Consider the following 19,084-nt stretch of genomic DNA (forward strand, 5'->3'; position numbering starts at 1 on the left):
GACACAGTTACCGTCACGGCATTTATCATGACGGTTTTAGCTTGAAGAAAAAATTAATTGCCCTGTCTAATGAATTTATGCAAAATGGTAATGCAAGATAATAATGCACTAGTTCCAGTAGGGGTACCTGGGTATACTTGGGTTGATTTAATATCATGGTGACTTGTGAGCCACTGGCACCCCCCATGGACCTCTAGCTGACGGATTCCAGCAAAATTCTTCAAAGTCAAATGCAAATTTAAGATGCAAGCCATAAAAAAACAAAAGTAGAATGCGCTACTGTATTTATAACAGGAAAATGAGGAGTGAGTTGATTTTTAAGTATCATGGATCGGGTGTTTGAGTCAGTCGTGAAGGGAAGGTGGGATTTTAGCCTGCAGGTTGTCAGGAATCATGCCAAGTTGTCACTCATGTGTGAAGTTCTCGGAGCGATGAAGTGGTATGGCTGAGAATGCTAAATGTATAGTGGAAAGCTGCTAGGATTTTGGCTGTAACACGGGTTGGGAGGTCAAGGGATGCCAGGTGGCTCAGATGGGTAGAGTTCTGGTGTTTTTAACTCAAAGATAAAGAGAAATGGAGGCTTTGGCATACTCAACTTCTTGGATACGAAATAAATTCTGTCTGTTTTTTTCTCCAAATGCTGAAATTCTCCCTTTGTTTTGCTCCTGTTTTTTGATGCTTGCATGAAGGCCCACCTTGTTTCTGGACCTGAAAGAACAGGTGAGAAACAAATAAAAGGAGGCATGGTACTACAGTACATACATTTGACAGCATGGCATAGAGGCGAAGCTTTTATGGTTTTCAGCACACTGTTTGAATGCAATGCATGAACTTGGATCACGGTGAGCGGGTGGCCCTGCAGATATTATTAAAGTTACCTTGTTCTAGATTTTTCCAGGGTCAGTTTTTGACAAAGATATCTCAAGGTTGTAATGCATCTCTTTATAATCAAGGGTAGGTTGAAGTTCAAGACTCTCAGGGCGGGCGGCTTAGTGATGTGGTTTTTCATCACATTCTTAATCAGATGTGAGAGGTGGTTGAGAAGAATTGCTCCTTGAAAGATATTAAATTACACATAGAGTGAATTTGTGTATCTCTGTCAGTATGCACTGTATAAGCAACACCAAGGTCACAGGTTAGAGTCCCAGTGACACATACACAAACTGAAAAAATGTTTAGCTGTAAAATATACTGTAAGTGATAAAAGATTAAGCATAGCCTATGCCAAATGCATGCATCCTCATTTAAGCGCAACGTTGCTTTTAAGGAAGATTTAAGTCAAAAGTACTATCACCCCATTAAAAGAGCCATAAAAGAGTGTTTCTTTTTTATTGTGGATCGAGCTGCAGAGAGACTTGTACAGAGGGTTTATCTTCACAGCATTAACCCCTTACATAAACACTGCAAACCTTGCCGGTACACCCCAAAAATTGTGCTGAATAGCCCTAAAAGCTCGTTATCTTAGAGGAACCATTTTTAGTGCTATATAGCATCTATGAAGAACCATATGGGGGTGATATAGCACCACTATAGCACCAGATATGGTTCTATACAGTATAGCACAATATGGTTCTACACAGGTGGTACATAAGTGCACTTAAAATGGTTCCCCTATGATTACGAGCCAGTGAACCACTTTTTGTGCTATTAAGCACTGTTTGACATAGCATAAATTTTATTAAACCGGACAAAACATAACAATTTAGCCAACTTAACCTTGAACACATTTGGAGTTTTTTAAGTAAATGTCCTTGCTTTTTCAAGCCTATAACGATAGAAAGCAGGGAACAACTTCTGTTTTTGAAGCCTAAAAAAGTGCATTCATCCTTCATAGGAGTAATCCACATGGCTACAATGGGTTAATAAAGGTATTTGCGTGTAATTTATGCGAAAATTATCCATATTTTAAACTTTATAAACTATAATAACTAGCTTCCTGTAACGACGCCATGTTGAACTTACGCGTTTCACAAGGGTCACTGTGCGACAAACCTATTAGGGATGCCAATTTATGCAGTTCCCCCATATTTGATGATGGTAGAGTTGGGCATTGTCCCCTAAATTGGCAGTTGTCGATGGTTACGTTAAGCCATCGCGATGGACGATGATATCGTTAGGCGAGTAAAATTTTTATTTTTCTGTATTATTTGTTATTATATAATTATTATTAATCATTTTACTTCATTACATCCACTTAAAGAGTTGTGCACTTTTTATTTTAATATATATCTTTACATAAATACTTTTTTGTACTTAAAAGCTATAGTTTTGTTCTTTTACTAACCCAACTAATGACTCCAGTACTCCATCAGAGCGGGTCTTCTTATTAAAACCAGACAAAGTGAACAAGTTGGTATTTCTGGCCAGAAACATAGAAATTCAAACATGGTCTGTGTATATAAATCCCGCGTTTCGGTCGGAGTGTTGTTAAAAGCGTGGCAGCAGTCGCACTGACACGTTCATGCACAAATCCATGTCCGCGCGCGTCTTTGCGTTCATCCGCGCACAACCGCATTCAAAAGTCTAGGTGACGCCACGCGATTAGTTTCGTCATGTTTTCATAAGCTACAGTAACACATCCTGGCCAGGATTTTGGGTAGATTTGTCGACCGCATACGGCATCGAGGTTTAATATTCAGGCTTCTATTTCAGAAAAGCAACTCTTATATTTTTAAGGTAAGAATAAAACTTAAATTTTATAATGTTTTTAACTGAAATGTGAGTACCTCGATGACGTATGCGGTCGAGAAATGCGACTTCCGGAGGCCCCACGGAAATCCTGACCAGGACGTGTCCAGGGAAAATGGCACGTATGGTCACCCTACGCTAGTGGGATTGTCAAATGAGTCAATGTAGTGGGTGTTTCTATAAAATCATCAATATTTACTTATCTCATAATGAAATATAATGACTAATAGACAGTGTATAACTCTGCCTCACATGCCTACTTTGGCAACAGTCACATTTATGTCCATGTGTCCATGTCAGAATAAAAGTTTCATTATTTTTGTAGTTGTTCACCTCGCTTTCCAAGTCGTTGATACACTGTTTGTTGTAATTATATCCTAGAAGCATACGAAGGGCACTTTTCCCGTCGTCACCTTCAGCTTGAACCTGCGGTGAGATACTTTAATTATGGAGATAGCAACCTTCAGTATTCTACCATTAGAAAACCCATAACGGTGAACTAGACTAGCGTGCAGCACCTCAGTCAGTCAATAATGATCATTGATATTTGTTGCGGGTGATTAGAGTGTTATGTCAGTCAGTTACAGTTTACATTTTACAGTTTCTTGCCAGAATTTAAGATTACATTTAAATCAGTTTATTAATAAACAGCCTCCGGTCTCCCTCTCTGTGTGTAGCAGCGTTAGCAGGGTTTTTGCCAGCTTCCCAGTTCTTTGCTTTTATTGGGCTTACCGTATTTGCATTTTTTTGTATCGGATCCAATCAGATCCACTGCGGATGCCATTTCATTGCGTTGGCAGATAGCCTCGTCTTGCATGACTTTAAAAAGCCCAGGTGTGCTTGGCATCTAGCATCGTTGTGATCATGGCTAGTTTAACTACTGCGTGCACGCTTTATTTTTTTCTCCTGCTGGATATGTTTGTCAAGTTATGTCAAGTTTTATAGATTTAATTATTAACGACAATGAATCAAAGATTAATTAATTGTTAACATCCCTAGTACCTATGGCAACCTACGCTCACTGCATTTAAACTCTCTCGTGAATCACGTTAGGACAAGATGCCATCGTTTACCAGAACCTTGTTATTACAGTTTATAAAGTTTGAAATGTGGATATTTTTCTTAGAAAATCATATCGATTACCCGCCAAAGACCTTTATTAACCCCTTGGAGCTGTCTGGATTAACTCTTTGAAGGATAAATGCACGTTTTGGGGGTCAGAAGTTGTTCCCTGATCCCTGTTTTCTACCATTATAAAGTAATGTTAAAATAACTCCAAATGTGTTCGTCTGAAAGATGATGGACATCTCGAATTGCTTGAGGGTGAATAAATCATGGGGTAATTTTGATATTTGAACAGTGGCTGAACTTGGTATAGCAGTCTAAATTCGTAATATCTGTGATGATTTATTCTCGGCCCCCCCTCAGGTTGCCAGAAATATAAAGGAGCGCAACTGACGATGGAAAGCATAAGTTTATCTGCTAAATGTTACGTTTGCAATGTTTTTGTTGATTGCAAATTACAAACCCGCTCATGTGGATTTTTATAACTCAGTCTGCGGCTCATTTCGCAGGTCGCATTTATGGTACATTGCGGTGTCGTAACTGGCAACCAAGCTGTGGAAATACCCTATTGGGTAAATTAGCTGTGGCAGAATCACACAGACCAAAACAAAAACATTCCAACCAGCAAGTACCAAGATAATAACAGCAGTGTTAGCATGTTTAATAAATATCTACAAATATATTATAGTATTTTTCTTGATTTAGTACAGTCAAAATCTTACAAAAACAACAACAACGTTGGATGGGCAAATCTCGTAGTCTTGCAAATCCAGTTTGCGTCTGAAATGCTCCTGTAAGTTGGCACAGCGTGGAGGGCGGAAGAAAACCTAATCGGAGCCATAGCGCGCCACAGACGTATGCAGTGCTAATAAGTTGTTACTAGTGCAAATTTAAAACAAATAAACCAAACATTTAATTTAAAATATTGTCTAAATGGCATATTTGTGTGCATGAAAACTATGTGTGGATGTTATATAAGATTAACTCTGGTTTCTGTCCATCCCATCTGAGAGTACTTGAAAAGATTCATGAGCTTACTGAATTATTGATATGATTCTTTCATTTGTTCCATTTATAAATTTGCATGAGCTGGGCAAACAAAAAAGTGCATTATGATTGCAGCGTACAGTATTATGAAATATTTTAGCATTCGAAGAGTGTTTTCATTATGCAATGTGCATATGCTGAAATGCAAGAAAATTATCGCTTCCAGGTCAGGGTGCACTGATAAACAGGTGACAGGATTGAAGATGCACTTGAATACAAAAATATTCCAGAGCTCTGACCTCACCTCTTTTCTGATTAAAGCACTTTCTAGGTACAAAAGTACATCTATTTGTGTGTTTGTTTGTGTGCTTAACCGGATGCCTCTAGCTCTCCAGCTAAATCCCAACCCTCTTTACTTGCTTATCAACCTCCTGCCAAACAGGAAAACCCCTGAGCACCTCAAGTACCAAAAAATGATTTTTTTGTGACTCTGTCACATCTGGTCTGAGAGCAGGTATTTTCGATTAGCTATGGTGTGCATCTTATGCATGCATGCATTTACATCTGAGATATAAAGATTTTTGGCGTGTGTGCATATCCATAATCCGATTGCATCCTGGTACTTCCTAAAGTGCTGCATTCACATTCAGTCCATCAAATAAAAGTGTTAAGTGCAACCACTGTATTTGCATTGATTTATTAACTCCTGAGTGTATCTAGGACACAGTTTTAATGTTTCTTAAAATGTTTGTGTTTCATATATTTCTAGGACCTGAAATAATTGCTTTACGTGAAGTTTGGTGCTCGCTCGGTCTTGAATGTGTGGAGAGATGGATTGCCTCGTGACTCAGTTACGTGCCATAGATTAAATTTTCTCCGTAGGTTCGGTTACAGTGAGGTACAGTTTAGTTGAACTAGATGAGCGTATGATTCCCTCATGCAAATGAAATTGTGCTTGGCCTCTTTTTTTTTTAAGCTTGAGAGGTGCAATGTTATTCCTTGTGAAACACCTGGTTACCTGCGTGCCACTGTTTGGGTAGTGGCACCTGTCACAGCGCAGTGGTGGACAGATCAACTCGCTTGTGTTTGCACAGCATGTGAATTGTGATATTCATAAGCCCCATTGTCGTTCGTTTATGCGTTTGTGTATTCTCAGATATCAAGCTGTCAGCTCGTGAGGAGGCAGACATTATTCTTAACTCACTCAGTGACTGCTGGTGACAGTGTGCAGTAATTTCTTCCTCTCTCTGTATTCAACTGCTCCCTGTCTGCTGCTGATACGTCTTCTTTTCCTGCTCTTCCTATTTCCTTCTCTATTTTAGGGGTTCTCGACCTTTTTTGATCCATGACCCATTTTTTGCTTCCAAAATTACATTCGTGAAAACATTTAAGATGGAGTGGAATTGCATGGCTGGCATTATAATCCTTATGGACTCGGCTCATGAATATTAATTGGGTGAGGTAACATTCGCCGGTAGTATTTGCTCAAAGGCAGCTTTGTGAATGGCAGGCATTGTAGTTTACCATATGGCATCACTATTTTAAAACAACATGTTTTCTTGCATGAGAGTAATCATTTAAAAGGTTTTTCTTGTGTTCTCTTTTCATCCTGTTAGACTTTCATTATCTCTTTTTTGTATAAAACAAAGCTAGGCGCTTAATGACATCACTCTTTTTAGGAAGAGACCATTTTTGGTGGGAAAACAACAGCACATAGTAAAAAATGGATGGGATATTGCCATGATTTGGGTAACTCATTTTTCATTCGTTTCGTCGTGTTAAAATGATAGAAATCTGTACGATGTTGTCAACATTTCCTAATCTGACTCACAAGCCCATGATGCTTAGATCCTCTTGCCTTTGTGTTAAAAGTCAAAGTTTAATTGACGAAGTTTTAAGTCTAATATATCCTTTTATAGAAATATTTCCTTTCAAAAAGCTTAAAGGATTATTCAATTTTCTTTAAAAAAATTCAGATAATTTAATCACCACTATGTCATCCAAAATGTTGATGTCTTTCTTCGTTCAGGTGAGAAGAAATTATGTTTTATGAGAAAAACATAACAGGATTTTTATGGACTTTATTGGACCCCAAAACTTAACAGTTTTAATGCAGTTTAAAATTGCAGTTTCAAAGGACTCTAAACGATCCCAAACGAGGGATAAGGGTCTTATCTAGCAAACGATTAGCATTTTTGGCAAGAAAAATAAAAAAATATGCACTTTAAAATATGCACTTGCACTTTTAAACCACAACTTCTCGTCTTCCTCCGGTCGTGTGACAAGCCAACACGACCTCACGTAATACGTCATCACGTTAAGAGGTGACGGATGACGTATGCGAAACTACGCCCCAGTGTTTACAAGTGTGGAGAAAGATGACCATTCCGACGTTGTTGTATGTGGAATGATACTAATTAATGTCTTTCTGTCAGTTTATTGTTTAATATGGTCTCCAAATGTGCGTTTCATATATGTAACATGTGACCTTTCGACGTCATTACGCAATTACGTGAGGTCGCACTGGCGCATCACAGGACCAGAGGAAGACGAGAAGTTGTGGTTTAAAAGTACATATTTTTATTTTTATTGCCAAAATAAATCGTTTCACTAGATAAGAGCCTTATGCCTCGTTTGACATCATTTAGAGTCCTTTGAAACTGCAATTTTAAACTGCATTAAAACTGTTAAGTGTTGGGGTCCATTAAAGTCCATTAAAATGAGAAAAATCTTGGAATGTTTTCCTCAAAAAACATAATTTCTTCTCGACTGAACAAAGAAAGACATCAACATTTTGGATGACATGGCTAATCCTTTAAAAGTTTGCTACATAACAGTAATGGCCTACTGTATATGGCTCCTATATAACTATAAAAGTTATGCTTAAAATATTTATTTATTATTACATAATAAAGTTCATAGAAATCTCTGACAACCCTGTCCACATTTGTGCCAACCATAGACTGTAAAAAATATAGACATAGTGTCCATAACCTCACCCATAGCCTGCTGTCACCATCTTGGCAGCGCATCACTGCACATCGCTTGCGGATAAATGGGCAAAGAGGCGGGACGTGGGTGAAACTCAGGTGCCTAGTTGCTGAAACCACGCCCGCCTAGCTCAACGGTAGTGACAGCAACGGCAGTTCACCTGTCACTCTAATGGACATGCCATTAATTATGCCGAACGTTAAGGCTTAATATAATTTATTTATTTGTTACAAAAAAATTCACACCCCTAACAGTTGTCATGAGGGTAAAAATTAACTATATGGACCCAAACATATTTATTTCTGCTGTAAGTTGGGCATTTTAACATTGAGGTCTATAGGATTTACTGGCATAACGATAGAGACCGGAAGGTTGCCCCTTGGTGCCAACCCCACATGGGTTGCTGACCCAATCTAGTTTGGTTTGATGTCTATAATGATTAGTCAATTTTGTGTATTTATTGCAAATATACTGTGTATCTATGTCAGTAGTTCTCAAACTGGGGGGACTCCCTAGGGGGGACCATATGGTGCCATGGGGCCCCAGTTTTATGAAATGTTTAAAAACATTAATTAGGCTACTAACCAGCAGCACTACATTGTATTATTTAATATGTTTTGTTTAATTTTAATTCTAAGTTTGAGATTTTTTATGTCATTAATTTTCTTAAGGGGGGGCGCGAAGGGATGCACCCTACACAAGAGGTGGTTGGAAGTTTAAAAAACCACTGATCTATGTGTTATCTTGAATTTATGTTAATATTTTCCCATTTTAAAATGTTAACCTTTCTCTTTGTCTCTTCTGCCACCTTTCTCTTTTGCCATCTCTTTCTCTCATCTCTTCTAGGATGCCGGTTCTTCATTTTTCCAGTTTGGAGCCTCCCTCCAGCAGGAGGCACTGTTGATGCTTGCCATTATGGAGGAGTACGACTGGCACGTCTTTTCTGTGGTCACCACCAAGTTCCCAGGTTTCCAGGAGTTCATAGCCACTGTACGTGTCACGGTGGACCACAGCTTTGTACGTTGGGACCTTCAGAGCGTAGTGACGCTGGATGGGGTCGGCGAGCCCGAGGACCGAGCCCACGTACAGCTGAAACGCATCCAGTCGCCCGTCATACTTCTATACTGTTCCAAAGACGAAGCGGCGTTGGTCTTAGATGAAGCTCGTTCGTTGGGTCTCACTGGGGCTGGTTTCGTGTGGATTGTTCCTAGCCTCACAACAGGAAATATCGAACATACCCCAGAAGCTTTTCCAACTGGGATGATATCTGTGGCATACGACGAGTGGGATTATCCCTTGGAGACGCGTGTGCAGGATGCTGTGGGAATCATCAGTTCTGCAGCCGCTGCCATGTTTCGGGAGGAAGGTCGGATACCTGATGGAACAGCTAGCTGCAGCAGCCAGTCAGAGAAGCCGGAAGTGCCACCAAGTGCTCTACGAAGGTAAGCTATACCTTGTGCACTTAAAAGTAGTAATGCCTTTATACATACCACAAACTGATCCTGTATGTTCTCATGGATTAACTTTGACACCTACTGATTTCATTAGTCTTGACATGATAAACGACAATCATTTTTAGACTGTGTGATCACAGCTTAGTAGTGCAGGGCCTACATGCTGTGTCTTTTGGCTTGTCAAGTCGTACTACAGCTTGGCCACCTACTTCTCTGGGCAACAGTTGCTTGTACAAGTGTTTTTCACTGGCTAACAGATCTATAACACAAAGGAGCAGGCTAAGCTTTCAAGAGTGCTATTTGTTAGTTAGCTATAGGATTGAGGGAGCACTTAGAAATGAGCATAGTACTTAAATGAATAGTACTTTTGAAAAATGTGGGTGATGAATCCAGTCATATAAGTGATGTATCTATAAAAAGCTGTTTTTAAATTAAGGGTATGGCTCTCTTTAACGGTGTTCATTAGATTGAAATCACATATCCAGGAGTTTTGCAATGCATAGTTAATAAACATTACATTTGCAAGCTGCCGCTTTTATCAGAAGTGACTTGCAGTGCATTCAAGGTATGGATTTCTTATCAGTATGTCTGTTCCTTGGTAATCGAACCCACCACCTTTGCGCTGCTAATGCCGTGCACTACCCAGATAGCAGGAGACAAGACAGAAACCATTAAATCAATGTCAACAGCCCAACTTAAGCAAACACTGATCACCATAATGGTGGTTTGTTTAAATTTCTATATTCTTTCATTAATGGAGGGTGCAAACAGTATTTAACTTTGATTCAGTGGCTGTTTGCTATCTGGGTAGCATTCAGGCTAAACCTTAGCACTTTTATATGATGTTTTTGAAAAAAGTCAAATAGATGTTGCATTTTTCTTTGAATGAGTTTTTCTGATCTCTGCAAATCTTTCTGCATCTTAATAGCCTAAGCAGCGATAAACAAGGAGCACTTTCAGGCAACAGATTGCTTGTTTCATTTGAGAGATGCTGGATATATAAAAAGACACAAAGATTTCTATTTCGGGGCCCATATAATTCCTTCTCCCTGATTCCTTTTTATATCTCGGCTATCGGATTGATTTCAATTCCGGGTAACATTGTGAAGTCTGTTCCGGCCAGGAAGATGTCCATATCAACCCGGTAGACTGAAACATAAGCTACTGTTAGTTTAGATTGGAACAGCGCTCACTTTGGCTATTTTCCGGAACGCACAGTTATCAGGAGTTGCCATGGGTTACCATCAGTAGCTGTTTGCAGTGTTGGTATCCGTCTGCTCCGAGTAGGTGTTCCTTTTGATCTCTCCCTCGTTGCTAAGGCTGTCTGTATCTGGGACACTGCAGACTCTTCAATGTGAGAACATTTTGCATGACGCCACCATCCAAATGAGCCAGAATTAACCTTCTTAATGCCTGAAACATCGATGCATAGATGCATTGTGCTGGTTGTTATAGCAGAGGACACGAATTTAAAATTGTAAGCAGCTTTATTTTTCATAAAGAATGTTGCAATGACTCGTGTTCACATAAAGATTACAGTTAAAGCTGCAGATTATTATACAGTACCACATTAGTTGGCTGTATATCAGATATACGTCTTAAGGCAATCATATGCATAAACCCCAAGACTGTTTATGAGTAGCAGGTGTAGTTCGGAGTGCGTTCCTTCTGCTCGCCCAGGGGCTAAACCCAATTTCTGACAAATGTATGTGTTGGCTTAATTAAGTCTGTTAGTCTTCCCAATAGACACACATATGTATACATACTACACAGCTGCACTCAAACAGTATCGGATTCAATTATTCAAGTGAGCATCTGCGATAATAAAGCCTACAGTAAAGAAATGGGCATTAATATTTTTTAACATTTCATTTATTCAACCAACCAGAGGATTATCATAGTGCAGCATAGGCAAAAAAGGAGACATCTTTGCTGTGAAAAAACACGAAGAGATGGAGGCATCATAGTACTGTAGAAAGGATGTTATATAAAAACTGGATTTGGATGAGTCTTTATGTAATTCTACTGGCAGACACTACCTGTGATGACAGCGTAGCAAGAATAGACACCATATTTATTGTAACATGAATGTACTGTAAAAGAAAAAATATCAGTCAATTTTCTATCTGCGTTTTCTATGCTCACATTGCTTACAAGTAAATGCAAATTGTTTGCCAATGTCAGGGCTCGACCAGCCTGATCTTACGAGAATTTATATGTATTTTACAAGTTGGCTAATTTGTACAAAGTTAATCGTACCAAACATACTATTATTATAAAAACGATATTGAAACCCCGCCCCTAACCCTTACGTCACTGGGGCAAATGCAAATCGGACAAAATGTACGAATGTGGTCGTGCAAATTACGAAATAGCCACCTCGTAAAATACGTATTAATTCCCACGATATAGTATTGGCTCGACGCTAAGGACCTTTTTCTAGGTGTTAGGCCACTGGTTCAGATTTTTACTTGCAATGCCACAAAAAAGCATTAAAATGAAGTAGGCCTGCCTGAATATTATTTTCATTGCTTTTTACCCACATATAATTGTTAAAGTCAAGTAATGATAAAGGTAATAAAATTAGGAGGAATAGCACAAATAAATGCAACAGAACCAACATAAATAAATAAAATAAACAGTGCTGTTTGGGTTTTTCAGATTGATCTAACAGTATCCTGTTATTCAGGTACAGAAATGAAATGAAGTAATCAAATGTAAAGTAATACTGCAGTCTTCACTGTATAAATGAAATACAGATTAATCCTTATTAAAGTTACAAAAGTTAATCAGACAATAACAGTGAATATAATAACACGAGCGCATAGAGAAAGAGAGACACTGTGGATTCATTTGCGCTTATTATGAATTTACGAGTAATTACTCATTCATTTGTTATGTGTAGATTATTTTGCATGTTTCTCTGTCACATTCAGTATAACATGCAGTGCTGAGTTAGCCACGGCCACTTATTTACACTTTGCTGTATAGACCGTTTCATCGGACGCACGTGCAGTGACGCAATTACGCGTCTGGTTGGAACTTTACTTCCTGTTTCTCTTTGTTTAATGGTCTGACTAGTTGCTGAAACTGAAGTCTTAAAGCAGACATATCATGATTTTAAATCTGTCCTTTTTACATATAAATCATCTATTTGTGGTCTATATAAAGCGAAACTGCAATGCTTGGGTCTGAATTCCTCATTATTATAGCCCCACAGGCCCCCTTTCTACCCCTTTTCTGATGTGCATCTGAGAGCAACTCGTTTTGGTACTGTCTTTTTAAATGCACGTCATACCCTGCCCCCTCTCCAGGTTGCAGAGGTGACACTCGGTTAAACTCCACCCCTTTCGGCCATTTTTGTAGTTTTATAGCAGAGATATGAATATCTAGCGGCACAGAAACTTTTTATTCACTCGTTATTCACAAAATGTCAACAACGGAAGACTTGTCAATCTAGTCTTACATGTTCGAGCCAGAGTCGGAAACGGAGCGAGATGATAATGAAGACAACGAACCTGCAGAACAATGTCTTCATGGAGGTATCACAATGGTGTGTTACTGCCGTTTGTCAATCGGAAGGCTGCATGCTCCGGAGGTCGCATTTCTAGGCTGCACACGTCATCAAGACGGTCATATTTCAGATTATTAAGAATTATAAAGTTGACTATTATTCTTAGTTAATCGTAAGTTGCTGTATTATGCTCATGACTTGCAAATGTAATGCTCAGTTAACTTAAACCAGGCTTGATGACCAAAAGCGATCTCCGCAGGCTGCAGCTTTCGGATTGAGAAACGGCACTGCTAAACCATGACCATCGTGCACTTTACTTTTTTTACTTTAAGTTATTTACAGCTTAACGAAGTGCTCTGCTCGTCGTCTCCAAAGATAGAAGTAATTGACCCCTCAATCAGACGAAGTCTATCGGCAAATCCTTCTTTATACTGGCGGAGATTGGTGAAGTAGTTATCCTTGAAGTGCTTCGGGCACACAAAAATGACTTTACCCACAGATGTGGGTACATTTCTTACTCTCTCGTAACTCCTGCATCCTTGAGCTTGGACTACAATATCGCAGCGAGAAATAAAAAATGGCGGATTGCGCGAAGTATTGGGCTGGGAGTCGATGTCCTTATTTGGCAGTTCCGCTGCAAATACTGTGACGTAATTGTTCAAAAAACGTAATAGATCATAGAAAAATCAGAACAGGTTGGAAAATATGACCAAAACAGAATAAAAAGATATCAACAAAGCACCTGAAGAGACTAATTTCAACTTTTATGTACTTCTAAACACTACAAATATACAACAAAATGCATTTAAGAGCTAAGAAAGTGGATTTAGCATGATATGTCTCCTTTAAACAAATACCTTGTGGAAAATAACAAATGTTTTGGTTTCCTAGGTAGTCTACATTTTGTTTATTTTGCTTGTTATATAATTAAACTACTTTAAAAGGACTTTGTTGTTATTTATTCTTCGCGGAGTTTACCGAAAGTTATGTGTTTTCCACAAAAGCCGCTTGTTTATGTTGTTACTGCTAAAAATTGTTCCCATTTATTTAAGGCATAACAGACTATGATTTAAGTGATTATTCACAGCATTTTAAGATCATTTTGTGTAAATGTATCCGTCCAAGCATGTAAACTTAGTATTTACGCATCGTCTGAATTATTTGTGCGCATTCATGTGCTGCCTGAAACCTTGGCTTTCCGGCCAAAAAAAAGGTCTCAAACAGATAAGTATGGGTAGCATATTAAAATATCTATTGCGTCTTCTTTGCTTGAATATTAAAAATGGCCAAGGCCTAAAATCATTTATCTTGTGCACATGGACTTTTTGGCCCAGTCAGACACGTGACAGTTCTGTCAACTGTCCCGAGCATCATTCACGCTGGCCCTGGGCCTTTGTGCACTGCTTATTGTCGAGCCCTTAATGTTCAGATTATCAAAGGTCACATTATCAATGTATTATGGTCCTTTTGAAGCTGCGGGCAAACTGGCCATAAGCCTGTTACTTGCCAGTGCCCATTTTTGCAAACATTTTGCCCTTGGCACAGTTTGTACCCTGCTCATAGCTGTGTTTTTCACTTAAATTAAATCTGCCATGCACTCTAACTAAGCTCATTTCATGTTCATACAGAAATAACATTCATTTTAAAACAAATAGAGTATGGCAATATAATAATAATATGGAAATAGGCCTATGTGTTATATGTTGACTAATGCCAATATAGTCATTAATAATTTGTGCAGTCCTGGTTGTGATGGGTTAAACTGTAGTTATTTGGAAAGCTCTGCCTAGGTTTATGTTTATCCGAGACCTTTTGCTGTGTGTTGTGAGCCCAACAGACTTGCCGTATCTATTCGAGCGCAAACATAACAGCTCCTTTCATGAGCTCTTCCTGCAACATTATCACCTTTACACAGAAGACGCTCCCATGCCATCGACAGGTCTCGTCTTCAAAGCGCTTGACTGATTTCGCAGCCTAAGGCATCCTTTTGTTATGCCAGAGCTGTGGTGACTCCTTCAGTCGAAATTATTCACAGTCTGACACATTAACTGTTAATAGCATCGAGATAGTATCATCATCAACGCTGTTGTGTTTTGTTATTGTCTCGCTCAGGCTTAATGTAGTCGCACGCGGGGCGAAATCTAAATGGCGCTTTTGTGACCTTGAAAGGCGAAGCTACTCGTAAGGTCGAAACTTAGAAACTTCACGAAAGAATGCGTCTATATAGCATAATCACTTCAAAGAAAGTCATTTTGCCATTTATCATAATGGGATCTCCTGGGTGGCACATCTTTATGATTCATTTTCAAACCTAATTTGAAATTTATTCAAGATCTTATTTAAGATTTAATATGCTTTTCAATTTTAATCTTAATTTGCGCTCATGTACCCAAAGACTCAGTGGGAAATTTTCCTTGCTTCCTTTCATGTTTGTTTGTTTTTAAGACAGCAAACAAGTTGAAATCTAGTTTAAAAAAGCTATACGTGACTTCTTCAACTACTTTTTCAAAGCAACATTACGATTTCTTTTGTATAGCGTTTAGATGAATGCATATGAGACAATAATTCAGATTATTCACTGTAATTGTTTTGCTCTCCGATGTGTATACAAAATAGCGATGCTCACTTCTGAATGCAACTCAACTATACTACATTAAAGTTAAATTTATGCATTCAAGGGATAGTTTACCCAAAAATGAAAATTTGTTTTTCAGGAGACATTTTATTATGCAAGTAAACTATAATGCAAGTAAATGGTTTCCACGACTTTAAGAGTTCAAAAAGTAGATACGCAATAATCCTTACGACTCCTGGTTACATATTGGTGACATATTGGTGTCTTGTTAAGCCAATCCAACATTTTTTGCAAGAAGTTGTATGTTATTTACAACAGTATTAGCATTAATGCCGAGCTTCTGCCAAACATGAATGCGATCTTCTTCTTTTGGTGTTTTGTGGCGCCCTCTCTTTCCCCTTCTGCTGTTCATGTGGCAGTGAGAGGCTGGTTTGCCAACCGTCTCTGCATTAAGACTAATAATGTTGTAAATTACATGATGGATTGGCTTTACAAGATGTCAATATATCACCAAGAGTCGTGGGGAATACTTTTGTATTAAATATATATAAAGCAGGGCTCGACATTAAGGCTTGTCCGCTTGTGGATTTTTTGAAGGACAAGTGTAAGAGAAAATTTGTTGTCCGACTGGACAAGTTAAATTTCAAACAATGTTACTTAGCGTTATGTGTGGTTAACGACAGTGCAGAACACGCAGCGCAAACACCGAGCGGAATATTGAAGTGTATAAATGACAGACACTTCAACCGCGTTTTCGTCAAAAAAGCCGATTTAAGTCCGTATTTTTTCTCTTCTAAAGTTCGGTAAAAACACATAATGGGCTTAAAATCTTTTTTAAGAATCTGTTTTATAATGAGAATCTCTCTTTCAGCGCGCCTATGTGTGTGTGTGTGTGCGCCGCGCGACAGCCGATTTGAATCTGACAGAGTTCGTCACTGTACATTAAAAAATCCCACACAAACATTACAGCGTAAATGCTAGAATTAAGATTGATTTTATATATAACAGGTAATCTAGATACATTTACCCCAATACGTTTTTTAAAACATGGTAATGTTTTAATGTTTTGCTTTAGTGTTTTAATGTCAGACAATCATTGAAATGTGGGAAAAATAGTAGCAAGAAGCAGCCAAATGAATCTTAGTAAAATACATTTCAGTGGCCTAAAAATTCACTGGTGAATTTCTGGTCTCTATAGTTTTTTTCCAGCAATTGGAGATATAAATTCTGGTTTCAAAGTAAATTTCAAAAGTTTTATTTGATTAAATAGTTAAAAAATTAGGTTGAATTATGAGTATAAATTGTATGTTAATCTCAATTCATTTTTAATTGAAATTAAAGTATTGTAGCAATTGTATGTTATACATCATTGTGATTAACGCACCTATAATACTTAAAAGTATTTTAAGGTTGGATAGAGATTTTATGTGCCACCCCAGAGTTACTGCTGGCACCTGCCTGGCCACCCCTATGAAAAATCCCTGGCTCCGCCACTGATTAGCAAAACACAAAAAATATATTATATTATAAATCTTTACCCGGACAAGTGACTTTTGTGCATGGACAAGTGAAACATAAATGTACTTGTCCGAATGACAAGTTCCTCAAAAAGTTAATGTCAAGCCCTGTAAAGAGTTTGGTTCAAAAACGCAATAAACAGCATTTAAACATTTTTTGTTACCGCCAAAATCAGTATTGTATCGGTCGGTATTAAAAAGTCAATTCTTCATTTTACGCAAAATCCGATATCAGTTGTGTTATTCTGTCATCTTTTATCCCTTTTTTCCAAACCGCAAGTCCTCCTTCTCTGCAGAAGCAATAAATACGCTTAACAAATCACCATTCCACGCATTGTAAACAGTAAGTGCGGTGCTTTGAATACACACAGAATCGTAGTTTTCCTCATCTACTTTTTACTTCGTGATCAACAAACAAACAAAAACAAAATAGTAATTTTGATGGCATTGATAAACCTGTGGTGGTTTTCTGTGGCCGGGAAGAAATGTAAGCCATCAAAATCGAATAATTTATGTGAGAGGCACTCCGGTGAAGGAAAAATGCCGGCTGTTGCTTATTCTCCAAACAGCATCAAGCTTCTGTCATGCCAACACATTGACCCCAGGGGATCTTATGAAAAATGTACCATTATTTTACTCAAAGTCAATGAAAATCGAGCAGGACCAAAACATTTTCCAGCTGATCGCTGTCAAAAAAGTTCAGCGATGACGTCCCAAGGATGACAGCAGCAATGACAGTGTTCGTAATATGACAAAGTAAGGGTTTGGATTAATGCCATTAATGTTTATTTTTTTAAAGAAGTTTATTTAACTAAGTTCAGGAGGAGCATGCTAATGTAATCCACCAATCAGTGCAAAGAGGTGCCTATAAATAGCAGTCCCTCACCTCTGTGCCGTGACAGATTTTTTGCAGCATCCCTCCTCCACCTCCTCACCTTACTCTCATCTAGTTTCATTTATCCCAGTTAAAGAGGGGGGAGGACTATTGGTTCGAGCTAAAATTCCGAGCTCGGAGCCCTCTCCTCAGACAGCACGCCAAAGATGCTTTATCTCATTCCCTATCGATTACATGTTAATGCGAACTCGTAAAATCAGTGTATACCACTAGCCATCCAAATGAATATGACATGGCAAAAATGAATGCACATTTATATATTGATTTAACAGATTAATAACATTTAAAAAAAACATTTGGATTCATTGCATAAAATAATATCAGTTTTTATAATAAATATTTGAAAATCAAATAATGGATTTAAATTTTTATGTATTTATAACCTAAAGATGCTATGTGAAAGTTTGTAACAGAAAATTGTGGTGTTCATCTTGTCACTTTCTTGGTATAGAAAACTTGTTTTTACCACAATTAGTCAAAATGGATTTATTGCATTTTGGAACTAAACTCTTCATATCTGTTTTTTGAACTCTCAAAGTGGCGGAAACCACTTACCTGCATTATATGAATCTCACAGCACTGTGGTTTCTGCTAAATATCTTCTTTATTGTTCTACTGAAGAAATAATGTCAGCAACATATCGGATGGCCTGAGGGTGAGTAAATATCAGCAAATTTGTATTTTTTGGTGATCTATCCTTTTAAGCAAGGATCTTCAAGGTGTTCAAAATATCAATTTTATATGGTATTTACATATGCATATGCCACCTTTCTCCAAAGTGACTTATAGTTCATTCAAGCTATACATTTGATCCCAATGTGCATTCCCTTTAAAATCGAACTCATGCGGTCTGCTAATGTAGTGCTCGATGTCATATTATATCAAAAACTGCATTTCTTACTGTATGGTGTGACGCAGATGCTAATTCTGCGAGGATTTCATCTAAGGGTATTTTCCGTGTTTGATATACTTATAAAACATTAAACACCTCGGCGTTGTGAGCACCGTGTTATGTGAGCACAAATCTGTTTTCCATGAGACGTTTCGTGTCCTTTGATTCGAGCCTTGTTTATTTGCTTCACAAGTCAAGATTGCTGAAAATCGATTCTGAAGCATTATGTTGTAGCCCTCCCTTGTTGTTGACCTCCTATTTATTGTCTTCCAGCACTCAAAACAACATAATAACTGCTGGGGTAGTTCTTTTGGATGCATTGGAGATGTCAGCCCCGGTGTGATTACATAACATAAATCTTAGGTGTTATCAAAATGCCATTTAAAGGTTCATGCTATTCAGTTAATAATTCAGCATTTGTTGTCATTTCTGATTTGATGGAGTCTCGTAAGTTTTAATTTATATATATTTGTTGATGATTGTAAATCCTGTTTCAAATACAACAC

The 19,084-nt window shown here is 38.1% G+C and overlaps 1 protein-coding gene across 3 annotated transcripts in view; it reads left to right on the forward strand.

Moving 5' to 3' along the window:
• grin2ab (glutamate receptor, ionotropic, N-methyl D-aspartate 2A, b) overlaps positions 1-19,084 on the forward strand; it is a 132,792-nt gene that overhangs the window by 83,256 nt on the left and 30,452 nt on the right. For all 3 annotated transcript variants that reach the window (XR_010527692.2, XR_010527693.2, XM_065254267.2), the window contains exon 4: positions 8,578-9,173. Coding sequence is in view for 1 of the 3 variants with exons in the window: in XM_065254267.2 (XP_065110339.1) it covers positions 8,578-9,173 (596 nt within the window). In the remaining 2 variants the exon portion in view is untranslated. The remainder of the gene's footprint in view (positions 1-8,577; positions 9,174-19,084) is intronic.

The sequence above is a fragment of the Paramisgurnus dabryanus genome, chromosome 4, assembly GCF_030506205.2.
Source record: "Paramisgurnus dabryanus chromosome 4, PD_genome_1.1, whole genome shotgun sequence".
Lineage (NCBI taxonomy): Eukaryota > Metazoa > Chordata > Actinopteri > Cypriniformes > Cobitidae > Paramisgurnus > Paramisgurnus dabryanus.